Raw genomic sequence first — 27,657 nt, forward strand, 5'->3', positions numbered from 1 at the left:
GAAACTGTAGCAACACCTGTAGTAGCCCGGCCAATGAAGGATATCCTACAGGGTGTTCGAATGGATCAGATCTGAGAATCGACCTCAGACAAGAAGCAACCTCACTAAAACGGTGGATCAGATTTGAGATCTTGGCAACCAAACACACCCTTAGAGAAAATCGAAATCTTTACCCTGGAGAAAGGGAAAAACATAAATACACAGAGGTCGAACCAGATGATGCAGCATGTTTTTCTGAGTTCAGGAGTCAAGCAGGAAGACTTTCCAACAATGTACTAATATGCTAATAGTAAGGCAGCCACTATAATATCCACACCAAATTTGCATCAGAATGAAACAGTTATTTCAAGGACATCAAGGCTAACAAAACCAAAATACACATTGCAGTTCATTGATGCTTCCATCTTAACTATTATATGATCAGACAGTCAGAACAAATTGAAACACAAGTTTTACTGAAAAGTAAGCACTCCCATTACGATGATAACCCATGCATGCCTCAGTTGCTGCCACCACCAAAGAGATATCCAAGAGAAGACCCACCACCTGGAGCTGCGTGGACCTTCGTTGTAGGTCGATCCTGGATTCATCAAAATGCAAACCAGAAGTGTCATAAACAAAGAACAATCAGGGAAATGAAGAGGCAGAGCTCAAGGTATGAACGTTGATGGCACTGATTACAAACGGTTCCACTGAAATGGTTTATGTTAAAAAAGCTGTAAGAAGCATCTAAAATATAGATAACATTTGATGCAAGGGCATTCCAGTCTTCAAATGGGGAATGGGGGATGCTGGGGACAACCCAACGAGACATCACTCGTAGCCATGCCACCCTTTATACAAAAAGGAAATAGCAATCAGAGTGATCACTGAAACAAGAACATCTATGTTGGGGAAATAAGAGAGCAGCAATTTTACTGGACAGATAAAATGGATTTGAATAGAAGACATGGTAGTTGGGTTCTTCATAAGAACATATATTTCATACTTCTCATAGAGGATTAAAGATTCTTGTAACAGTAAAAACCATACCGTAATGAAGTTTCCGCTGTTTTGTCCGTCAGCTCGGAAATAGTTGTTGGAAGCATTTGAATGGATTCCAGCAGGGATCTGCTTCATGGTATCCACTTGCGGAGCAGAAGCAGTTGGTTTCAGGGTTGGCCCATCGCTTGCAACCGAGCTGGGATTTTGTGCAGGTGGGGTAAGGTTGGTGGCAGGCTTGGGGGGTTCACCGCTTCCAAACAGGTATCCAAGTGAACTTTGTCCGCCTCCACTGCTCACTCCACGACCCATCTCCCCAAACTATATGAGACACACTGAATCTGCAAAGATTCCCAAAAATGCTGTCAACCAACAATCAATCTGGAGGCTAAGATGCTCAAAAGATAATGTATTTCAAATCCCAGTAAATTCCTGTGTAAAATGATATTAAAAATTACTGGCAGGATCAACCAGTAATTTCTATGATCATGGGAGGCCAAAATTCAGTGAAGTCGGTCTCCAGTGTAAACATGCCCATAAAGTTGGTAGGATGGACAATCAGAAAAGATCATAAAACAGACAAAAGTATGTGGTTGAAACACATGAAGTTTACACAACTGCAACAGTTATTGTCTCGCATGCAGACAAATTAATCTGTACTGTAAGTGATTATGCTAGGAATAAATTGGTCAACTCAATAAAGTTGTGTTAAAGTGTCTCCTCATCGATTCAGAGAAAGGCCCAATGATTATGTTTTAACATATATGACTGAGCAACCAATCTGGACCACCAGCTGTGGACAAAGTTAGAGACCAAGCACAAAATTGAGTTTGCATACATGACCCACATGCACAAAATCTGGAACTCAAATCAGTGAACAGCACCAACACTGATCCTAAAATAGCACTTGGATGAAAAGACTAAACCACGTTGCTGAAGTCAATGAAAGAAGGGCAGAAGACACAGGATCAATTCCAACCAAGAATACAGCTAGACGCCACCTCGAACAATTACAAGAGCAGCCCAAGTTAATCCTACCCAATTCCTGAGTTCCAGATCTGACCCGTGTCTCTCAAACGCACCTCTGTCTATGGAGCTGCCTCCCTAACATGATAAAAAGATGTCAATGAAAGCAAACCACCACTACCAAGCAGGCAAATAACTATAATACCTATCTGCTGGAGAGAGCAAAAACTGATCTTCCACTGCAGAAAGAAATTGTTGGAAAACACGGTTGAAAGTCCAGGTGAGTAGAAATTAAAGGAAAAGATTTAGCCAAAAAATATATAACCACAAGAAATGAATAATCATCTCTATAAATAGTTTAAAACTCTAAATTTCTAAACTTGCACTCTAAGAAAAGCTAAAAGATACCAATCAGCAATACAACAATAAACATTATTCCAGACACAACCTACTAGTGATTGCTGAACTAGATTTGGTGACTTGACACATCAATGGAGCACAGTTGCTTTAAAAATCAGTATCCTAACCAAATAACTGTTTGGAACTAAGTAGGTCCATTCCTGTGCAAGTTGCTCTTGCAGCAATGCCTTCATAAGCAGGCAAAGATCAATAAAGGGGCAATGCCAACCACCCAGAATTTTGAAGATGCAAAAAACCATGACAATGACAAGCAGATGAAACCCAACCACTGATGCCAAAACATGAATATGTATTCCATGCAAAAGCTCAAGTTCGCCAAAAAAAGATGGAATGAATTGTAGAAATAGAGTTGTATCCTATGTCACTTGGGTACGGGTACGAAGGATACGACACGGCAATTCCAAAAAATGTAGGTACAGGGACACAGCTATATATATATATATATTAAACATCACATAAATACAAAATAAATTCAAAATAAACTGAATATAATTTAAATATATATGTTATTATCTAAAATATATATTATATACTGAAAATATAATTATAAATTAAATACAAACTTATATGTATGGAGGGTAAAATGGCATGTCCGGGTGTCAACGCGTGTCAACACGGGTACGGAGGGCAAAATGGAGTGTCCAGGTCATGGTTGCCAGTTGAGGAAGCGGGAGCGGGAAGCGATACGGGAAGCGGGAGCGGGAAGCGAGGCACTTTCAAAATTTTAGGAAGCGGGGAAGCGTGGGACCACTCGGAAGCGACCTAGGAAGCGTCTCGGAAGCGACCTAGGAAGCGTCTCGGAAGCGACCTAGGAAGCGTCTCGGAAGCGAGGGGGAAGCGAAAAAAATAAAAATAAAAAATAAAAAATACAAAAAAATTGAAAAAAACAGGGGAAGCGAGGGGGAAGCGTGGGGGAAGCATGGGGGGAAGCGCGCTTCCCATTAAAGGGAAGCGCATCCCCCATTAAAGGGAAACGCGTCCCCCATTAAAGGGAAACGTGCTTCCCAAAAAAGGGGGACGCTTCCCCCCACGCTTCGGAAGCGCAACGTTTCGCGCTTCCGAAGCGCGCTTCGGGGAAGCGCGCTTCCCCTTTTAGCTAGGCGCTTCCGGTAACTCTGGTCCAGGTACCATAGGTTGTATCATAGTGTGCACTAAGGGCGTGTTTGAATCGCCGCCTGCAGGACACACCATGTATGGGCCCCACACACGTCCACATGCCCACGCAAACATGGACACAATATTGGCGTGTTCCGCAGACGCTTATTTGGTGACTGCCACTACTCCATTCCCAGCCCCCCAGGGAATAATGGCAGACAGACATTCACAGACAAAAAAAAATGTTTTTTGGGGGCACATGGACAGGGCAGGACAGTGTGTCCTGTCCTGTTCGTGGATGTGTGTGGACATCCGGTCACGTCCTGTCCACGATTCAAACGCACCCTAAAGACCTTGTGGATCCAGAGAAAATTCCACAACTGCCAGACACTCATTGTTGAGAAAAGATACCTTATTCACACACACACACACACACACACACACACACACATGTAGTCAAAAGCACTAGGCAGTGCCTAGTCGGTAGACCCCTAAAAAGACTAGTCGAGGACTAGTTAGACTAGTCAGTACCTATGTCACATGGGTGCGGGTGCGGGGATTCGCCACTTCCAAAAAACCCAGGTGCGAGGGTGCGGCAGGGGCAAAAATGTAAAATATATATAAGAAGGTCTGGGGGTTCCCCTCCCGGGGGGGGTTATAGGGCGGCAGCCCCCCCAAGAATTTTTTTTTAAATTCCGCAGCCCATTTCATAGGGCAAATTTTAAAAAAAAAATCCAAAAAAATTGGACCGAAATGACCCTGGGTGCGGTAAACGCACCCAGGGTCGGGTTGACCGCACCCGCGTCGAGTCGCGTTGAAGCGGGTGCGACACCTTGCTAGCCGAATCCCTGTTACATAGGTCAGTACCCTAATTAAAATATAAAAAAATACACAAAATATACATAAAAATATGTTTAACTCTTTTACTAATAAGATGTTTTCATTACACAAGTACAAAACTACACATGCTTTCACAAAATTTCTATAACACTCTCTTTTAACCTTAATAGCTAATTTGACATCCTCGGTCCACCATGATGTATCGTTACCTAACGGTGCACCGCCTTTAAACTCACCCAATACCTCCTAAGTCACCTTTCTCATGTCACCCGCTATCTTATTCCACATTGATTTTGAATCCTCCTCAAGACACCAATCAGCTTCCTTAACTACTTGTTCTACAAACATTCTTTGTTTAGCTTCTTTCAGTGCCCACCACTTAATTCTAGAATCTATCCTATGTCTATCCCTTTTGCGACATTGTCTAATTCTAAGATCTAAAATTAAGACTCTATGTTGTGTAGCTACACTTTCTCCCCGTATAACCTTACAATCGATGCAACAACCCCTATCTCTCTTTCTAAGTAGGAAAAAATATATCTGACTCGTATTAACCCCACTTTTAAATGTTACTAGGTGAGACTCCCTCTTCCTAAACCAAGTGTTTGCTAAGATCATATTATAGGACAAACCAAAATCTAAAATCCTTTCTCCACTTTCGTTTCTTTCTCCTATACCATAGCCTCCATGGATACTCTCAAATCCATCCCTACTAATGCCTACATGTCCATTAAGGTCACCGCCGATGAAAAGCTTTTCTCTATAAGATATCCCTTGTACTACTTCATCTAAATCTTCCCAAAATTGACTCTTAATGGAATCATCTAAACCTACTTGAGGTGCATAAACACTAATAATATTAATAATATCCGAACCTAATACTAATTTAATAAGTAAAATCCTATCACCCTACTTACGGACCTCAACTACATTATCTATAAACTCACGACTAATAATAATCCTTGCTCCATTCCTATTTCTATTTATTCCTGTATACCAAATCTTATATCCCCAAGGTTCTATCACTTTTGCCTTCTCATCTACCCATTTGGTCTCTTGTAGACATAAAATATCAATTTTTCTCCTACACATAACATCTACTAACTCTACCAACTTACCAGTTAAAGACCCTATGTTCCAAGTGGCTAACCTAATTTTATGGTCTTGGACTAACTTCTTTACCCCCCACCTGTCCAACAAAGTGAGAGAACCCTTGCCTATTTGACATCACACCCGGGCGCCGGTGTGACGCGTCGCTTCCGGGTGACGACCTAGCAACCCTTGCCCATTTATCACTGCCTCCGAGCCTATAGAGTATAGCGCGTCGCTCAGTAGGGAACGCCCCAACGAAATTCTCATATTGGTTCATATTCATAGGGTATGACTAAGTTTTTATGCTGGCTGTCACTAGCCTACCACAACCCTCTTTTATTCGGGCTTGGGACCGGTAGTGTATAACTAAACAGTTATACACAGGTGGAGTTTCCTATATATATATATATATATATATATATATATATATATATATATAAGCATGTTTTCATGATTTTACAGAACAAATCACACAAATACATGCACATATATAATTACATATATACAAAACAATAACAAAATATATATAAGAATAATAAATGACTAAACTCCCCTCGTGCTTAGGCAGAGGCAGCTTAGATGCTGACTAGGTGCCTTAGTGCCTTAGTCGGTGCCTAATCGGCAAAATTGGTACCTTTTAAGGTACTCAAGTAGGAAATTGAAAAGCCTAGGTGTTTTACTTACGTTGAGACCGACTAAGTGGACTAGTCGGTGCCTAGTCGGGGCTTTTGACTACACACACCGCATGTTGCATAACTAGGGATTACCTATCAGATTCTCTACCAATCACTCATTCAAGACAATGGGATTCTAGCATGTGTTAATAAATTGGAAGAAATCTCACATATAGGACACAAGATTTGGGCTTTTAAGTGTTCTAATGTGTCTAGTTGAAAGTGTGTCAAAAGGGGTTTGATGAATTTTCAACTTTACCATTATTTATTTTACCCAATCAAATAATTTAGTTGAATGGATAAGAGAGTTCAGGTAGATGATAAAGAGTGGCCACCAGTATCATTTTGGTGATGTTTTCTCTTTATTGTTAACCAAGCTGGGTAATTAATCTAGTTATCTTTAATACAGCATAATCAAAAATAAAATATTTAAGGAAAAAAACATGTTGATTAGAAAAATACAAGTACTTGTTCTTTATATAGGTGCTATCATTTAAATGCTCAAAATGATAAAATCTCCCAGTCCTTGAGAATGTGCTCAAAATCAATAGAACATTTCTCCACATAATGAAGTAAACAAACATTTTTTTAATTTTGTTTCAAATCAAATAGTTTCAGCACAATATTCAATTTAAGTATTTATTATAGCTCTACAAGTTCTATTGTAGGCTATTCTCTAGTGAATGACATATAGGAAAGGGAGAAGGTGCAACCGTTGCATGGTCCTACCACTTTTAAACTATGTAATACAGACATGTTTAAAAGGTCAACGCACCTGTGTCACACCCGTGTTCATGCAGGTGCAACACTTGGACACAGCTTACACTATATCCAGTGTGGTCAACCGCACCGGGATACATTTCTGTCCAAATCTAGACTCAATTAACCCTAACCAAGTCCAGTTTTATCCATAGTACATACACATGATTGTCAAAGGCAGTGACTAGGCAACCTAGGTGCAGCCCCACTGCCTGGGCTTTTGGGTTTGGGAGGTGGGGCCTTATTTTACTACCTAAGTGTCGCCTAGCCCTCCTAGGTTGTTACCTCATAGGCTTTAAGCCTATACTTGTCCCATTTTTTAACTTGGTTGACTAAGTGAACAACCGAGACAAAGTATAAAAAAGGGATGGGTGGTGCTCTCTCTCTCTCTCTCTCTCTCTCTCTCTCTATATATATATATATATATATATATATATCAGCAGCAAGAAGAAGGTACGCCCTCTCTCTCTCACTTGTTCTCCTCTTCTTCCTGTTTTTCCTTTTTTTCTTCTTATTTTTTCCTTCTCTTTTCTTTTGTGGTGTTTTTCATCTTCTTCATGTTTTCCCTTCCTGTTTTCTTCTTCTTCTCTCTATCGGTTCCTGTTTTTTCTTCTTATTCTTGTTTCGCTTCTCTCGATCTTCGTGTTTTTGCTATAATTTATTTTTTTAGTTATATATATAACTGATAATCTTGTGTTTCAGTTATATTATATATTATGTATTTCAGGTGTTATAATATATATATATATATATATATTATATATATTCTATGTTTGTGTGTTTCATTTATATATATTTATGTGTATGCAATTCATATATAATCTGTTTGTTTATGAGTTACATTTTTGGTTGACTGTTTATGAGTTATATTAATGTGTGTGTAATTCATATATAATCTGTTTGACTGTTTTTGAGTTATATAACTTATATTTCTGGTTGACTGTTTCTGAGTTATATATACTGGATGTGTGTTATATAATCTGTTTTCTTATCTTTTTCACAGTTCACACTTCACATGCACAACTCAGAAATTCATATATAATCTAGTTGACTGTTTTTTGAGTTATATTTCTTATCTGTTTCTGAGTTATATTTCTGATTGAACGTTTGTGTGTTTCATATATAATTTGTCTTTTGTATATAAATAAATAAATATATATATATACTAACACATTATAACTTAATATAATGTGATGTTTTTAGTTATCAAGAACTAACTGTTCAGTTATGACTTATGACATTTTAGTATGACTTGGATGTGAATTTAATTTCGTTAAGGCTTTAATTGTGTTTAAATTATGTATAGTTGCCTTTTATTACATTGTCATTTCTCATTTGCATGATTTATTTATTCAATTGTTTTTTTCTTCTTTTTATTTGTTTATTGCTTATTTTATGGCTATTGTTAATTTTTTTGTATACATGATTTTATGTTTTTATATTGTTCATTCACATTGTTAGTTGTATGAATTGTTTATTCAATTGTTTATTTATTCTTAATTTTTTTGAGCAGGTTATTTAATATAATTTCTTTACAGTGTTCGACGATGTGTTTTGTCTATTGCTTATTATTGATTGATTTTATGTTGCATAAATATTTGTTATCAATTTTAGCAGTTTGTTTACCTATTTTGTGCATTTTTTAAAAACTTTTTAATTGGGGTGATGACTAGTCCGCCTAGGCCCCGCTTAGTCTTTTTAGGGGCTCACTGCATAGGCCCGGCCTAGTCTTTTTAGGGGCTCACTGCATAGGCTCCGCCTACCGCCTTTGGCAACTTAGTATATACACATATACACACAATATATATAATGTGTATCTTCCAAACCATTTATCTCCTAGACCTCTTCAAAAAACATGTTTGCATGAGTTTGTTGCTTAATCCAAGCTTGTAGATGTCTCTATCATTGTGTATTAACCATGGTTGTCAGTTGAGGAAGCGGGAGCGGGAAGCGGGAGCGGGAAGCGGGAGCGGGAAGCGGGAAGCGGGAAGCGGGAGCGGGAAGCGGGAGCGGGAAGCGAGGCACTTTCAAAATTTTAAGAAGAGGGGAAGCGTGGGACCACTTAGGACCGATTCGGGAAGTGTCTCGGAAGCAACCTAGGAAGCGTCTCGGAAGCGACCTAGGAAGCGTCTCGGAAGCGAAGGGAAAGCGAAAAAAATAAAAATAAAAAATAAAAAATACAAAAAAATTGAAAAAAACAGGGGAAGCGAGGGGGAAGCGTGGGGGAAGCGTGATGGGAAGTGTGCTTCCCATTAAAGGGAAGTGCATCCCCCATTAAAGGGAAACGCGTCCCCTATTAAAGGGAAACGCACTTCCCAAAAAAGGGGGACGCTTCCCCCCACGCTTCGGAAGCGCGACGTTTCGCGCTTCCGAAGCGCGCTTCCCCTTTTAGCTAGGCGCTTCCGGTAACCCTGGTATTAACTAAAAACCATGCTTTGGATCAAATCAATTGAACAAAAATTCTTGATTTTTAGTTGACCAAATTTTTGGTGCAATACATACCATTGATTTTTTTATTGAGCCAAAAACACAAAACATGACTAATAGGTGTTTTCTAATAAATAAAGCACAGAAATCACATAATATAAGGTTTAGATTAAATAAAAAATATATGCAATTATGTTTTTTAAAGGGGTCTGGGAGATAAATGGTCAGCAAGATAAACATTTTCATGTTTCATTGTAAAATTTGGGACTAAACAACAAAAAATCAAAATATAGGGAACAAAGACATAAAACAGTAAATCTCAATCAAGCTTGACATTCTGCACTATGATTCAAGGAGTTTTGATGCACTATCTACAGGATATAACAAGTTCAGTCATAGATTGGTCACACCTCGCACAAATAGTCAACAATAATGCTGATAATACTTTGATTCACCCAACATGATATGTCATACTCATAGGTAGTATAAACTTATAGTCCATACTGTTCAATTATAAAATCATAATTATCAGAAGCACCTCCCTAAGGAGGGAAGCATGCTTCCGAAGTGGGAAGCACTAGCGTGAGGGAAACTCTATTCCCAATTGAGTGTTTTCCACTCGCTCCTCAAATTGCTTCCTTTTTGCATCCTTTTCATTTCCCACTTGATTCATCATTTCTTCCCACTCACTTCCCTCTTGTTTTTTATGTTTTTCATGTTATTATATTTTTTCGCTTCCCACTCGTTTCTCACTTGCTTGCTTCACATGTTTCCTTTTTTGCTTCTCACATGCTTCCGCAATCACTTCCAAAACGAATCTTGTCACTTCCCCACTTACACTTCATGCATCACTTCCCATATCCATTTTACTTCCTAGTAGCTATGTATAAAATATAGTTAACTACATCCTACATAGATAAACCCCACTAAAAAAAATAATAAAAGATCCACCTTAAGATGACCCTTTCACAAGTCCTCAATAGAGACCAAATATTGTTGTAAAGGTACACACCCATTTGAATGTATGGGCAAATGCAAAAGAGATAATCCTTAAGAGGAAAGTTTATGCCCACTGTAATACAGACTTTTAAAAGGTCAAACACGCCAGTGTATGACACTTGGACATGGCTTCTGCAGCACTAGTCAACTACACCAAGGTCCATTTTTGTCCAAAACTGGACTCGGTTAAACCCAACCAAATCCAATTTTATCTATAGTATATACATAAATACATATCTGCACCCACACACATGATAATATATATATATATATATATATATATATATATATATATGCACCCATGCAGCCAAGTATTTTGAAACTACCGTGTTGCACCCTTCGCACCTACATCTGTACCTGCACTTATGTGATGTAGGTTATGCTCCATATGAAAGTCATGACCTTTGACATGGTAAGGTTATCATGTTTCATGGTCAAACTAAAGTTACCGGAAGCTTCTTAGATAAGTGGGAAGCCCGCTTCTCAAAAACTCGCTTTGAAAGCTCGATACTCTTCGCTTCTGAAACTTGATGAGAATCTCGATTTTTCCACACTTCTCCTATGCTTTTCAACTTCATCTATTCTATATTATATGTTTTGTCACTCTACTTTTCATGTTTTTTATGTGTTTTCTCTTTCTTCTCACTCACTTTCATGTGCTTTCTCTAAATTGGAAGTCATCAAGTTTAGATTTTGTTAAAAAATTTATTATTACACTAGAAAATCATGAAATTTAAGAATAATCACTTTTATTTTAGTTTTTATTTGCATTATATTTCCAATCTCATTCAATTCTTATAATGTTTTTTTTGTATTCCTCGCTTCCCACTTCCTATACATTTTAAAATGCATCGCTTCTCACTTCCACTTCCCATATTGTTTTCAGCTTTCACTTCCTTGTCTGACAACCTTGGGTCAAACCAGAGTTACCAGAAGCGCCCTTGGGAGTGGGGAAGCGCATTTCTCCGAAGCGCCTTTCGGAAGCGCGAAACGCCGTGCTTCCAAAACGTGCTAGGAAGCACACAAAAAAATTTAGGGAAAGCTCGCTTCCCCCTTTGTATTTTTATTTTTTATTTTTCTCTTTTTTCACTTCCCCCTCACTTCCTAGGTCGATTCCGAGACGATTCTTGGTTCGCTTCTAAGTCGTCCTACGCTTCCCGCTTCCTGAAATTTTGAAAGTGCCTTGTTTCCAGCTTTCGCTTCCTTAATCGCTTCTCGCTCCCGCTTCCTCGACTGGCAACTCTGGGTCAAACCCATCCATTAAGAGTCATGACTTTCCAAAATATGAATTCAAATTATTTTAAATGTAATTTTAAGAGACTTCAACAATTTGTAATTAATTTGTTATGATGATGATGCTTAGCAAGTGAAAAATATATTATGCATTTTCTCTACTTGCTTCCTTTTATAAAAGCTAGACTAACACATGTTACAATGAATTTTATCTTCCCAAAATCTGTCTTATATTAAATGACCACACCACTGCCTTCTCTAAAAGCATTCACAATCCCATCATCAAGTCTATGATGAATCTTAACAGGTTTTCTTAATAGGAATTAAAATCTAATGGCAGCTCATAGTATTTTACTTCTTTTTGTACATCAGACTTTTTTACTTTGACCTATATTTTAAGATTGTGCTTGGTCTCATTCATCATAACATTTCCTTCATTAGAAAATGAAGTACAATCTCCTTGTTACAGTCTTCTAGGGAAAGACAGCCACTATATGCATAATTAAAGTCTCTATATTATAGCAAGTATTCACGTTATATGAGAATGCACATTAGTTTAAGTAATGCCCCTTCATTAAATAGATCTACTAATATCTGGTAGCTCCACATTTCTTGTTGTTTATGAATCTCCCTCCACAAGGAACATAACCAGTTCTATGCGCATCACATAATCACAGATTTTGAGATCAACATCAAGCATTAAGGCCACACTATGTAACATAGACACGTCAATGCACCGGATACTGGACACGGTGCAGGTACATGTTGGGTTGGGTCGGATCCAACCCTGACCCGACCCAAATAACAGTTTTTTCCCTGTGTTTTGGCCTGGGCCAAAGGGCACCCTAATAAACCTCTCTCTCTCTCTCTCTCTCTCTCTCTCTCTCTCTCTCTCTCTCTCTCTCTCTCTCATAGATCAAGTGTCATTGAGGCTTTTATCACCCTCACTTTGTGAGATTTTATCTTTTATTCAATTTTGTATGAATATTTGTTTCTGACAGGGATTCTATTAAGCATACTGCTCTGCCTATTCTTCCCAGATTATTGTTTAAGCACGTTCTGTTATGGGGAAAATTTATTCTTATTCTCCATTACTTATATTTCTATATCAATGATAGTAATCAAATGCATAATTTTTTATAAGTCAGCTCCTATATGTACCACATGTTAATGTGTTTCATTCTCTTTGCTGCATATGTAATTTTATTATTCTTTTCATGTGAATGTGCATATGGATTTACCAATCTCAACTAGAGTTTGTCTAATGCAATACATATATATGTGATTCTTTGATTCTTTTATATTTTAGGTTCTTTGATTGTTTCATTTATATATATTTTTTTTCTTTTGTTTTCATTTATATACATTTATGTTAGACATGTTTTTCTTATTTTTTGCCTATTGTTGATTGATTTTATGTTGCATACATGTTTGTTACTAATTATAGCAGTTCATTTGCATATTTTTTATATTTTTTATTTCTTAATTAAGGTACGGACTAGTCTGCTTAGTCACACCTAGTCTCCGACTAGTCTTGTAAAACCCATGAATTTTAAGAAATTTTCAATGAAATAAAAACATGTGTTTATGTGAAATAATATGGTTTATGAAATATTCAATATGATTTTGAGGCTTGCGGGCCAGTAGAGCGAACCCGGTAACGAATACTAGAAAGGATACTTGGATCCGAACTTTAGCGAGATCCGATGATCCGACCCGGTTCACGAGGCCAAGTGGAGAAATCCGATGTTTTTTAGATAATAGCGTGAGATCCAAAGCACGTTTATGGTGAGAGAGTGCAAGTTTAGAACCAACGGGTGAAAAACCCACTTGGAAATGGAAGAAATTCATCAACAAGGTAAAATGTCCAAATATGACATAAAAGGAATTTTCTTGCAAAAGTAAACACCAAGTGATGGTGTGGTGTAGTGGTAGGGCATATGGTTGTTTGGAGTCACAACCTAAGTTCAAAACTCACGGTGCGCTCATGTAGAAGTGAAAAACATTTTTTTTATGAAATCCGGAACGAAATTGAAAGGGTTATATACAATTTAATTCACACCCTTTGCAATGAAAAACAACATAGCACACAAGTGGTGGGGCTCATTACCCCTTAGGTTGAAGTCCCTCATTCCAAACCCCCTGTGCATGGATTTTTCCTTTTTACACAAGAAAAGTGATAATTTTACTTTGGTGAAAAAAAAAAAGAAGGTAAAAACGTGAGATCTTGACCAAGCCTATTTCTGTGGCTTTTTCATCTCACTTTACCAAAAAGTAAGGGAAATCCCACCAATAAGGGAGAAGGGTACCACTAAAGCAACAAGCATAGGTGGTTGAGATAATTTTGCTAAAGAGAGTAAGGGGGCGATTTTGGAAATTCCAAGCACCCACTAAAAAGGTGGGCTGGAAGTTGAGTTTTTGAAAAAAAAAACCAAAACTCCCTTACGTGAGGAGAGAAAGAATAAAGGGTTGAGGAGGATAAAACATTTCAGATCTCTCTCTCTCTCTAAAGGTTCTTCCACTTTCTCCTTCTCTCCCACCGTGGTGGTCGACCTCCATAGCTGAACGAGACGGTCTTCTCCCTTGTGATGAAGTGGGCTTCAACGTGAAGGAAAGAGAACCACCATTATCGCCGGCAAGAAGCTCCAACAAGGTAAGGAGCATTATTTTTGTATGTAAGTGTTTGATGACCCATAGCACAACCATGTTGTAGCATCGAATTTACTGTGCTTGCACCATCTACATGAGCGGGTGTTGGGGTCTTGTGGCCCGACCATGTATGGTCTGAACTTTCTTGTTGCTGATACGACTATATAGAAAGTTCAGCCAAGGGCTTTCGCCATGGCAGATGCAAAGCCACTATGACATTTTTCCTCGTGCAAGCCTGCAGTCCAGTGCTGGACTGCGAACCACCAATAGGGTGTTCATAGTGGAGATGACTGTGAACCACCAATAGGGTGTTCATGGTGGAAATGGGATATTTTTCTGCTTCGCTGCACCATGAGAAACCGATCAGTGTAAGTGGCGACCAAATGACATATTCATGGTTCGGGGTCATGCCTTCGAGTGAAATCGTAGACTCTCCCATGCCAACCGTAACTTACTCATGATAATGGGTAAGGCACTGTTATAAGGAGGTATGTGTGTGTACATCGTCCATTAATGAGGACTAATATACATGCAAACCAATAGAGGGGATGTGACTGTGTTATTGATTCTATTGAATCCTGGAGGATATTTATACATATGAGTTTGAGTGTCAAATGGTATATATATGCAATTAAGTGACAAAAAAACAAATAATGCAGTTAACAATTCTCAAACATTTCCTTACTAGGTTATGGTATTACCCCTGTACATTGATATATAAGCCATGACGCAAATTTTTGGTTTCTAAGCATAGGTTACATGTTGTTATCTCTAAAGCATAGATGTGCTAGGTATCATGTGTAGTAAATAAAAAAATAAAAAAATTTAGTTGAGGATCTGTTTCTATTTAGAACGTGATGTTTGACAGTCTCAACATTTTGCAAGCATAGGTGTTAGAAATGGATGAAATGGGTGGGTCTCGGTCTGACCCAGCCCCGTTCCTTTTTATTTCTTTTTGAATAACCACTATTGTGGCTTGTTCAGACCCTAATGTCGACCTGTTTGCAAACAGGCCTGATGGGTCCAATATGCCCCATCATGTCTGGCCAAAGACATGTACCATTTCGCAGAGCAACACACGCTGCTCTTGCTGATGCTGACAACACCGTTTGCGCCAATGGCCCCACTAACTCTGGTGGCTAAGTCTGCACTACTCTTGCTTACAACCATTCTGGCCCTGTGGGGCTGCAGAGGGGTAGCGCACAAGCTCCTGGTTCACTGGGCGTGCACCAAGTTAGCTCGACACATGTTGGTCAAACTAGCATCTCGTGATGTGACAGGGCACCACTGATCCAACACATCTCCTTCCTTTATCAAAGTCGGGCAGCAGGGTTATGGTTTAGACGTTGTGCTCGTGGGCGTCGGCCTGGTGGCTCTTGCATTTGCATGGGTACATGATTGTCGGAGTCGAAAACACTATTACCATGTGGGTGTTACGACTATGTCGCAAGCCACTACCTGGGGCTTACAGCAGACCAATAGGGGTCTGTCGTGGCCAAGCAAGGTTGCAAGAAAATGCAAAGCCGCTAGAGGTCATGCAGCCCGACAAATTTTCCTCCTTTTAGATCATCTTCGGATCCTCACACGTGTGAGGATGATAAACCGGGATGAGTGGTCCAGCTCCTTCCGAACCAAGGGTGACAAGAGGGTCGCAAGTTCCGGATCACATACACTCATGGTGACAACTACGAAGCCACGTCGCATCTATGGCTCATTAAGTCGAATGCATGCTATAAGTTTCGCCAAACCACGGCTGGATTATAAAACAAAATTTATTTCAGTATATATATATATATATATATATATATATATATTGAGGAAAACATGCCACGTGGATGGCATAGTAAGTGGGGTGTGGGTGCGTACACCCTAGCTCAAGACTTAAATGTGAAGGTGGGCTTCGAGTCAGGCTGAGTCTGAAAAATGCTACTCCTTGGCGGTGTCTATGACACCCAGGCTATACAATGCATACAATGGGGGTGAACCGATAACGGGTTCAGGATTGTGGAAATCCCTTGTGGTGTGATGGCTCGCATGGGAAGAATGATGAGAAAAACAAATGTATGCATAATCATGAGGTTTGCGAGGCTCTGGGTACACCTGAAAGATGGTGTATGTTACCGGACCCCTCGTTGTGCGATGACTCGCACCTGGTTTTAAAGAAATGTTATATATATACATATAAAAACCTTTGAGATTCTGGGTACACCTGGAAGAAGGTGTATGTTACTGGATTCTTCGGGCTCTGGGTACACCTGAGAGAACGGTGTATGTTACCGGACCCATGATCTACCTTGGAGAGGGTCGGATACGATGTCGAATGCCTATGCGTACCCATAGGGTAATGGAAAGATAAACATAAAAAGTTTACATTGTTCTCGTAGATGTTTGTGAATAAATGTTGTAATCCTTGTAGTGGATCTTGTAAATGATAAAAACACATAGTGCGTGTAAGAATGAACACACACATGGTATTTTCTTGTTTCATAGCAAAGTAGAAAGCATGCCTATTTCAGTAGAATTTTCCTTCTTAGCAAGGTATATTGCCTGAAACTTTATAATTATGATATCTGCAAATGTTGCACATATTTGTACACAGGACACTGAGCACAAGATATAAATATAATACTTCTTAAGCAGACAGGGGAGTCTGACCCTTCTGCATTAAAATTTTCAGGTAAAGCATAAATGGGAGCATCGTGGCATCGTATTTGGAAGTAGTCAAGAGATCTCAGTTTTTCAGTGTTTCCTGTTTAAACTCTGAATAGTTACATTTGTATTTCCATTTATGAGATGTACTTAATGCTTTAATAAATGAATGAAATGATTTCAGTACCTCTCTAGCTTACCTGTAATTCGCCCGACGCTTGGACTTGTCACTTCCGCTATTTCAAAAAAAAAAATTTACTCCAAAATTTTTACTATAAAAAGTTTGGGCGTTACAAGTCTTTTTAGGGATTCAGCGACTAGGCACTGCCTAGCACTTTTGACTACATAGAGTAGGATTTGAACCATCTTTCCTATTTTTGTTTTAAGGTGTTTTCATGAAAAAAAGGAAACCCCCATGATTTTTCATTTCAGTGGTTATTTTTTCCCAAAAAAAAATGAGATTTACCTCTTTTTGTGAGAAACTCTTTGTTTTTGGGGTGTTCTTGTTTTTTTTTCTAGGATTAGAATGAGAGTTTAGGGTTTATGAACCCTTTTCCTTTTACAATCAATATTTTTTGTTTGCTTTATTGATTCTAGTCTAGGAAATACACATTTATTTTGCATTTTTTGCTGGTTTTTGCATGATTGATTCTAGTCTAGGGAATGCGTATTTATATTCAGTTTATATTTGTTTTACATTTTTAATACAAATGTGTACTTTATATATTTTAGTTGAAATTTTATATATAAATTTTTATTTTATATTCATTTTATAAAAGTTCATATTCAATTTCTTTTGATTGTCGGTTGTTGATTTTCTCATGTGTGGTTTGTTGATTCATTCTTATGTGGTCTTTTTGGTTTGAATTGTTTGATTGTGTGAAAGCATGGCTGATAAAGGAAAGGAAGTTGCAAGTGCTAGTGGCAGTGCGACAGCAAACTCAGTTTGTGCTTCTAGAGTGGTACCTGATGATCAGCCACTGTGGGCCCATGTAAAAAGTTGGGAAAATTGTCTTGTAGTGAATTTGTTCATTGGCTTGTTATAACTTGTTTCTTATATTGTTAAGTTGTTGGTCGTTAGTTGGTGTTTGTTGCTTGTTTTTCTTACTTGTTATTGAATTTTGAGTAAATTAATTTTGTTTGTTGTTAGTTTGTAATTAAATGTTAAATTAATTTATTGGTGTTGGAATTTGATTCTTTGAAAATTGTATTATGTAAAATATCTTGTAATATGTCTATTTTATATATATAGGGTTAATCTAACATTAAACTAGTTGTGTTTAACATTAGATAGATTCAACCTTATAAAAATAACTAAAATACCATTAAAAGAATGGTACTTTTAGAAATGCATGGCTACTTTTTGGGCATTACAGTTCTTTTGAACTTGAAGGGAATTGAAAAGTCAAATACATTTTTCAAAAAAGCAACTTTATGAATCCAACAAATTTACCTTTTTGACATCAAAAAGTAACCATATATTTTAAAAAATGCCACTTTTTAACGGTATTTTATTCAGTTTAATATGGTTGAATTCATCTAATGTTAAACACAACTAGTTTACTGATAAATTAACCCATATATATATAGCAGTGTCCCTGTACCCATATTTTTTGGCTTGTACCCACACCCGCACCCATGTGACACAGAGGCCACATTATGTTTCACTGGACTTTGTATAAAAACAACACATGATAATTGCTCACAGCCAAATATGACAATCTAATAACTTACAGACTCAGTATATAATCACACAGCATACAAGAATGGATGAAAACAACCCTTTATGCACATAAAAAAATGGATGAAAATGATCTCACATGTTTGACCAGAAATTGACCACTTATAAACAGGAAACTGATGAGGTTCAGGAGGAGTCCAGATCCAAAACTGGTCTGGTAAACAAACATACCAGAACCCATACTTGTGTCAACACAAATACAGTATCCTGCCAAAAGTACCAATATTACATAGTAATCTTCCATAACCACCACCACTCCTCTTTCTTCTGTTCAATGAATCCACATTTTCAGATTTACATTCTATAAAATGTGATAAAGTGATCAAACAAACTGTCATGCTCCTGGTTAGTGACTTAGTTAATTTTAAATATAAGCTTTCCTACATCCATTTTAGTAAATTGAGCTTCTATTAGAACCTATGAGGATCAAGCATAATATGAGCTTAAATAATTAAGAAGGAAAATAACATGAACAGTATAATAGGAATGATAAATAACATTTCAATCAATTGAACAACTACCAAGCCATGACATACAGTTGTAAACTATGAGCTACCACATTCAATGCAAAACAAAAGTAAATACTAAATAGTAACAATATGGCTATGAGAAACAGTAAAACCACCCACAGGGTGGAGGAAGCTATGCTTTTACTTATTAATTAAACAACAATTGTAAAACCCCAAAACATGGTCCGCATTACTGGGATTTAGTTCACACATTCGCAAACCATCATGCACACACACATGCATGCATGTCCGTACACATCCATACACAAATTTGACATGCACATGGACAATAAAATGAACAGAATGAATTGGAGAGGGATACATGGGCCACAAATTGTGATCCAAAATGGAGAACTCTTGCAATCGGGGCAACAAGAATGCATTTTGAGCTAAACTTTATACATATTTAGGATGGATATAAATCCAATGTAATTTCATCAAAGCAAATTCATGAGTTCATAAATGAATCAGAACTTTAGCAAGATAATTTATAAAAAGCCATATGCATGTAGAAATGATCAAGGAAAAATAGAGCATTGCAGCAGCCATTGTTTCATTGTGAATACAAATTATAAGCATGATGTAATAATCCAACTGAAATCTATCGAATATAAGTTACACATTTTTACTCTTCCAAACTTAGTTTGACAAAAAAGCTGTTTCACCTTATTCGTTCAATAACTCTGCACTATCTATGATTTACCAAGGCTGTCAGCCTATTAGTAACACTTATTTGAGTGTCTTAATCTCCCACTAAAAATTTTGAGTCAACTCTAGGGTTTTTCATTGATTTTATGAAAAATATGCATAGATGGCCATATCCCAAGAAAACTTACAAACAGATTTCTGAACGAAAATCCACATAAATTTTTAAACAAATAACCTTATTTACAAATGACCAAAAATTAAAAAGCACAGAGCCATTCTTTAAAGGCCACCTTGCTTTTTTTCTGCATATTTAGACGCACTCATGCACAGGTATTTCATCAAAAGCTACACATACACAGTTCACTAGAGGAGGATAAACAAGTACTTAAATAGTAACAATAATTATATTTATGGAGAATACTAGAAAATAAGATGCTTATATATGAAAAAAATAACAATAATGATAGTTGTGAAGCATATCTGAAAAACAGGACAGCTATCACACAATGGCAGAGTCAAGCTTTAAAAAAACATAAACACCTATACAATGCCATGAGGCATCAAGAAATCAATTAACAGGAAAGAAAGGACAAAAAAAATCCACCTGAAAGAGTGCCAACATATACTAAACAATACGCCAATAATGAATGTAACCATTGGCTTCTAACATGTCACAGATACAAATGGCAACAACCCATCAAATTAATATTAAACATCTAAAGGCATTATTGATGCTAAAGACAATTGATTATTACATAACCATGTGAAAACTTCTCGTCAATTAGGAAATATAAGAACTTTACCAACTTTAAGGTAACTCAAACTACTTTTATATCTTAAAAGAGATGAAAACATATAATAGATCAACATAATTAGTAAAAGCATAAATGGAGTAGTACTTTTTCCGCAGCACAGAAATGGCAATCACCAATTAGCCCTACCTACATATTTCCACACCAATATACCACAGAAAGACAACTGCCAAGTGGTTGTAAAAGAAGTATTACAAGATTTCAACTTTCTAGTTGTGGTACTTTGTCACGCATACATGAAATTTATTTTCCTAGCCAACAACCTGACCAATGGCAGAAAGAATTTTACAGTATGCAGACCCTGTTCACAATGACCGCTTTCACTGGGCCAAGGTATCGGAACCAAAGGTTTTATATCAATAATTCCAAAGAGTCAGAGATCAATACAATGAATGCAGAATTTCACGACAGAGGAGATCCTTCAATAGCTATACAGGCCACAAACGGGAAAAAGGACATCACATTAGCATTCCCCTGGATGCCACAACACTCAGGAGGGCACCATCTCAAGTAGAGAAAAAAGAAGCCGTGACAATAAGTCTTAAAAGCCATCCAACCTCGTATACTTGTAACCACTAGATAACAAAAATTACCCAGAAAAGAAGGAGCAAGCAATGTAATACATTTCACGCTCTCAAGCAAAACTCCCAATTTCCGGCAGGAAAATCTCTTGTTGAGAAACCCTAGATCCAGATCCCTTCCAGATAAACTAAATCCTAACTATTCACGAAGATCATCACAACATCAATATCAACAAGAAAAGCATTAAGAAACCAAAAACATTAAAAACCCCAAAAATCTCAATCTCGCATTCCCATCAGTAGAAACCTCAAATCCATTTGCAGGCAACTCATAAACAAGAAATCTACAGAATGCATAACAAACGAAACGCATCCATGAACGAGACAGTAGATCTAACCCCAAAACCTTGCTTTTGATCAAAATATTGGGGCTAAAAACCTTATAAAGAAAAACACTACCAAATCTTAGGGTAACTTCCATCAATCTTTAGCGGGAAAAAGTTTATAGATTCAGACAACGAAAAAGGAGATCGATAATAGCGACGACGTGCAACGGATCAGAGAGAGAGGGAGAGAGATATACCTCTGGTTTGCTGTAGGTCAGAGTAAAGAGGAGAGAGGGAAGAAAGAGATCCTCCTCTCGCAGACGAGGAAGAAGAAGAAGAAGAGGGAGTGAGTGGGGGTAATTACAGGGGTGAAAATGATATTTATATCATAACTGGTGGGGGAGAAAGGCGATAAAAAAAGATGGCGGAAACTGAAAAAGTGGCACCGAGAAATTCCCACACATCCGAAAATGACGTAAATTTCCTTCAAAAAGCTCTCTCTTTGGTGCCCACTGTCCAAGCAAAATAAGAGATTTCATTTACGATAATTCCCTTTTTCATATATCATACGGCAGGTTTGGATCGGACATCTAACCAAATTCAAATCCGCTTAAAAGGATTCGGATTCATACTTGATGTATACAGCTTTTCATCCAAACCTGAGTCGGATTCTGAAAAAATCTGGGTCCAATGATAATGTGACTCTATTTGCATATAAAACATGTCTAAATAGTTAATTGGATCTGGATTTGGTATTACCTTTTCCATTTGATCTAATATCTAATTCCAAATCCAATAAAGGAAGATATGATTACGTCCGATTCAGTAGATGTGGGCAATGGATTGGGCAGCCTCCAAGTTGGCCCAAAGTGAGACAACACAAGCTGGGCTAGCTTGGCTGCTAGCTGACACGAGTCGGCTATAAAAATCGAGTATGATGATCACATCTATATGTCAGAATTTTAAAATTAAAAAAAAATTGAAAACCTCATTTAGCAAGTTGTTCGTAGCAAGATTGTACGGTTTGGACCCTGGAGGAGCTTAGGCTCTTCGGAATGAGTGACCGACTAACTCTTAAAGGTCCGGTCTTCACATGGATTTAAGGGAGGAGAGAGAAGAGAAAGATGCGCAAAGAAGGTGGGATGTCCAAAGAAAGAGCAAGAGAGGGAGACTATTAGAGAGAAAAAAAACAAATTTTATAAAATTGCATGCTTAAAAAGAGGATTGTAGGCCTCTAATTATAGTATTTGGCCTTAGTTTAGGTTACCTCAAATCCTAAATAGAAAATCTAAACCATTTATATTGGTCCATAATAATAAGTCCTCATTTAAATTTTGGTCCAACACCTCATTTATATATTTAAAAAAAATTTATATATTTAACAGAAGCTTTGTATATTCATGTATTTACCTATTTTTTATAAAATAATATTTGTTTTCATGTCTCTATTTCTCTGATTTGATTTCAAAAACTTGAGTTTTTATAGTGGTTGTAAAGCTAAGACATAGACATAGTAACTTTTCTTTTTTAAGTCAGAATAAAAAATGTTTCTTAAGTTTTAGTTTTTTTGAGTTTCAAAATCTATCTTCCAAAAAATGTTTTTTCCCAATCATTCATCAAATCAACATGATTTTGATCTTGGTGGTATTGAAAAGTTAACACCCCGATGTCTCTTTGTTCATTTTATTAATTTTTTTGAATTTTTGAAACTTTCACTTTTGAAAAAAAGATTAGTGATACGGTCTCGTGTCACCCACAACCAAATTCCCATTATTGTAACAAATATGGGTTAAGATAATTATTTGCAAGGTGTAGTGGGATATACGTAGGAAGATGATCCAATGGTCCCCATGCCCCACGACACCCTCTTTCCCTCCCACCCCTTTGGGTGTTGCAAATTAACATTGCACGGCCAGCCATTTTCTTTTTATGTTTTCAGTTTTCAGTTTTTTTTTTCTTTTTATTTTTTGTCTCTCCAAACATCTTCCGGCCCGCCACCCTTGCCGGGAAGCATCAACCCCGTCATTCTCCGACCAAAAGATGGCAGTAATAGTTTTTCTTTGTTTTTTTGTCCTTTTTTTTGCCATTTTCCGGCCATCCACCCACAGGAAATTTGCCATGTTGTTGTTGCCCTGGCTGGGAGGCATCATCCCGACCATTCTTCAGCCAGTGTCGTGCCGAAAAATGGCCAGTGTAACGACCCGATCCGGGGCCTCTCGAGCCCGGGTTCGTGGACGTTAGTTCCCAGAGAGAAATTACTCAATAATCTCAAAAACAACTCAAAATTGTGCCAGAATTTTTTTTTTCTTTTATTCAATACTTGAAGGTTCATACATCCATTTACAATATCATAACCATCCAAAGACAAAAGCAGAATAAAAAGTAAAGAAAAATCATACTTCTGATGTGGTTGAGTTGTACTAAGTTCTGTGAGTGGTGGCAGCAGTCTCTAAACCTACAGTTGCAACCAAAAGAAGGGGGTGAGTCTACGACCCAGTAAGATTCCATTTACAAATAGACACGACCGTTACAACTGTAGTGAGCTCTAAGCTCCTAGTCTTAGTTTAGTTTGCTACTTATGCACACATGTTAGTTATGAGTTTTACCCCCTTTACCGCATCTCTATTATCATTTCAAACAACTCTTCTACTCTAATCGGCTATTCCGAACATAGTCTCCTTGGGCGTAGCAACCCATGTAGACAACTCAGAGTCTAGAATGTTGGTCAGACTTATGAACCACTCACAAACAACGTAGTCCAAACTGGCCCAGACTACGGACACAGGTGCTGCAGCAGCTCGCCGGTTGCAAGCCGGGAGCTAAGGGACTCAAACGGTAGCTAGCCGAAGAGCCAAGGTGGCTATACCTGCCCCCAAGGTGTCTCAAGGAGCTATACCTGCCCCCAAGGTGTCTCAAGGAGCTATACCTGCCCCCATGGTGTCTCAAGGAGCTATACCTGCCCCCAAGGTTTTGTGGTTCATGCTACGTCCTACATGTGTCTAGTGGGCAATGTTTTAACCCCTAAGGGTCACCTAGAAACGTCTGAGATATTTCCAGGTTACTCACGAGGCACACACCTCAATATTACCCTAGACCATGCCTTCACATCATACACTGGGTGGTCATCCTAGTGACAACTTTTACTCAACATTCACATATTGAATTTAGTGCGTTATACAATCCTCAATGTATATCCATTAATTACTTTTAACACATGTTTACATGTCTGAACTGTTAAGGATGACGACCCACCACAGATTAATTCACGACCCTTACAATGCCCCTCCCAAGGCATAAGCGTGACATTTCCCAATGTAATACCTACCTTGAGACTCTGGAACTCTACCCTCAATTTTTCACATAACACATCAATCTCATACATGCAATCATGTCATGCCACTTTTATTTCATAACTCAGAAAATATGCATGATCAGGTTTAAGCATCACACTTGAACTTTATAGATTCTTAGGCATGCAATACAACGTCTCTTTACAATAAACATAACTAGCATACTTAAAGCACATGGAATCATATATAAAGATGCTTAAACTAATTAGCATGTGTTTTAATCAACTAAGAAGGAATTTGCAAATGTTCACTTACCTAGAACGCTTAAATTCTAATTGCAACCCTTGATCTGAAAACAACGAATACCTCGGATCATCAAAATTACCAAAACACCCTTAAACTTAATTGTCAAACTCTGACTCCATTCTTTCAGAGTTTGTTCACGCATCCCCTACTAATAGATTCTACCCAAGCAGTAGAATCCATGGGTTCAAGAATCACATGGATCTGACTTCGGAGCACTTAGTTATGCCTTGTATATTTTGTAGGCATATCAAGAGCAAAATGGTCTTTTTTCTCTTTCAATGACCTCTATACCATCTTTACTTTATGTTACTTTAAGATCCACACCCATAATAAAATTTGACCACTCAGGTCCTCAACTCAACTATGATTTGGATCATGGATTCGATATTCTTGATTCAAACCTGCTTGAAAAGGGTTTGTCTGAATCTAAATCAGGTCGTCTAATCGAATCAAATCTGAGTTTTGGGTACAACTGAGATTCAATCTCAAATCCAATTTGCAATGAAAAAATCAAGTCTTCGCTACTTCGATTTTTCCACCGCACTCGATAAATCAATCGCGCACGCATCCAATTTGTTTCGGTCTAGAGTTAGTTGGTGTGACCCATATTGGGTCCACCTTCTGTCTAGGCCGAAACGGTCCACCATTTCAAACCCGACTCGGTCTGCTAACTACTTCGGACCCGTCTCGGTCCGTATAGACCGATACGATCTGTCACAACGCACATATCCACAAATCATCATTTTTTTCTTTTCGTTTGGCTAGGTCTGGACACGCCCAGACTGAGCCTACTTGGTCTGGTCGACTAGCTCAGACTGGTTCACGTCTAGCCTGATGACCGACTCGGTCTGCAGAAACTGCAGACCGAGCTTGTCATCACGACGGGCAATAGTCAACTTCTACCATCATCGGACTTGTTGCAGCTTCCTGCAAGCAGAGCAACGTCGTCGATGCTCACTAATCGTCAGTGGTTGCTGACCCAATAGTGGTAGCAGAGGAAAACCCCTTTTCTTCTATATATATATATATATATATATATATATATATATATATATATATATATATATATATATATATATATATATATATATTCTGCAATGACGAGGGCAGTGGTCGGACCTCCTGCCCTCTCGCGGCAGACGGTCCGTCCCTCCTCATATTCAGTAGTCACTAACGGCGGCAATAGCAGAGGAAAACCCCCTTCTGCTTTCCCCCTAATAGAGCCAGACAGAGAGGGTCATCCCTGCTCCTGCATCTTTGAAACTCGTCGGTGACACCTCCGTTGCCGACGACCACTGCTCTTGAACATCAAAAGAGAGAGAGAGAGAGAGTGAAAACTTACTTGGTGGTCGACGATAAGCGGAGTTCTTCTCCCTTCACGCTCCCTCTCTGCTCGTTCAGAATGGGGAGATGAGAGGAGGCCCCCCATGGCTTTTATAGCCATGGGGGTTGGTTGGTTACCCCCTCCCACCTTCTGTATTAAATGGGGGCAACCTGCTTCCTCTCCAACGATCTGGTTCGTGGGAGAGGAAGGGGTGTCACCCCCTTCTTCTTCTGTAACCCCCCCACGATGGGGGGAGCGTTACAGCCAACCTATTTTTTTTTCAGCCATTCATCAGTCGGAAAATGATTGTTCGGTTTATGCGCTGGAAAGGAGGCATCAGCCAGGCATCTCTCCGAAAAATGCACATCGCTTTGTCTGTTATTTCTTCGTGTGCATTGCATTTGTTGTCACCTAAAACCCATAATCTCGTGGATTTTTTAGTTACTTAATTTTAGAAATATACAAAAAATGTATTTTCAATTCTATTTTCATTCTAATACTCCCAAATTTGGATTAATTTTATTAGTGAGAAGATCCATCGGTTAGGAAACTAATCAAGTTAATAATCTATATAATCCATTCATAGCTGACTAGTGGTGTAACTCCGTCAGGTTAGTTTCGGTACCAAACCTGAATTGTGACTTAAAGTAAGACCCAAACCAGACCCAATCTAATTGGGTTTCTGGTTCAGGTGTATGCGTTAACGGATTCGGGTCTTTAGTATGCATGTTTTAGTTAAGGTGGATTTCGGGTCTGGATATGGCTGAAAAATTACTTATATAGGTTAACAGGTTTGGGCATTAACAGTTCAAATCTTAATGTGTACGGGTTTCAGCTCGGGCCTTGATATGATGGTTATAAAAATATAATTTAAATTGTTTATTTAAAATATTATATGCTAACAAAATTTAAGCCTAATAACTATTCTAAATAATGTTAAATTCTTAGTATAAAATATATATATCCATGTCAACCAAACATTTTAATTTGAAACAAAAAATAAATAATACATAATATCTAAAATGTATAGATTCAATGAGTTTTCAAGTATTATACTGGGATTCAAGTCAATTCAACAATTTTCCCAACAAAGGGGCAATAGGAAGTACACAAAAAAGTGATTAAAGTTTAGATTACTAAAATGCAATGCATATTGCTTCCAAGTTTATCAACATTTTAAAATGTTTAAATGAATATATAATATTTACCAATTTGAAAATTTGAGATGGATAGAGTATGAAGCGGGTTTAGGTACGAGTCAGTTAAGGTATATAGTCCGGGTGGGTTTGGGCTCAGGTACATAATCGGGTCGGTTCAGTTTTTAAATATGGAGAACCATTCAGTCTGGCTACATAATCGGACATCAGGTCAGGTCAGGTATTCCCGACCCAGTTAC

At 38.0% G+C, this 27,657-nt stretch overlaps 1 protein-coding gene across 2 annotated transcripts; it reads right to left on the bottom strand.

Annotated features, from left to right (window-relative positions):
* Nucleotides 1-320: 320 nt before the first annotated feature.
* Nucleotides 321-21,822, bottom strand: SP1L2 (SPIRAL1-like2). Of its 2 annotated transcripts, none has more exons than XM_089984121.1 (3): nucleotides 21,599-21,822; nucleotides 1,033-1,322; nucleotides 321-580 (listed from the first exon to the last, which is right to left on the bottom strand). In XM_089984121.1, the coding sequence occupies exons 2-3, from the start codon at nucleotides 1,291-1,293 to the stop codon at nucleotides 500-502; spliced, it is 342 nt and encodes a 113-aa protein (XP_089840247.1). In that variant the 5' UTR covers nucleotides 1,294-1,322; nucleotides 21,599-21,822; the 3' UTR covers nucleotides 321-499. The 2 variants fall into 2 exon arrangements, with proteins under 2 accessions (XP_089840247.1, XP_089840248.1); XM_089984122.1 differs by lacking the exon at nucleotides 21,599-21,822 and adding an exon at nucleotides 2,020-2,085.
* Between the last annotated feature and the right edge of the window lie 5,835 nt (nucleotides 21,823-27,657).

The sequence above is a fragment of the Nuphar pumila genome, chromosome 13 (genome assembly GCF_984573655.1).
Source record: "Nuphar pumila chromosome 13, dmNupPumi1.hap1.1, whole genome shotgun sequence".
Taxonomy (NCBI): domain Eukaryota; kingdom Viridiplantae; phylum Streptophyta; class Magnoliopsida; order Nymphaeales; family Nymphaeaceae; genus Nuphar; species Nuphar pumila.

Excerpts from the sequence above, each read along its gene's own strand:
- SP1L2 (XM_089984121.1), bottom strand. The coding sequence starts at position 1,293 with ATGGGTCGTGGAGTGAGCAGTGGAGGCGGACAAAGTTCACTTGGATAC. Across the intron at positions 581-1,032 it reads ACAGCGGAAACTTCATTACG|GATCGACCTACAACGAAGGT; the intron begins GTATGGTTTTTA and ends TGATGAATCCAG.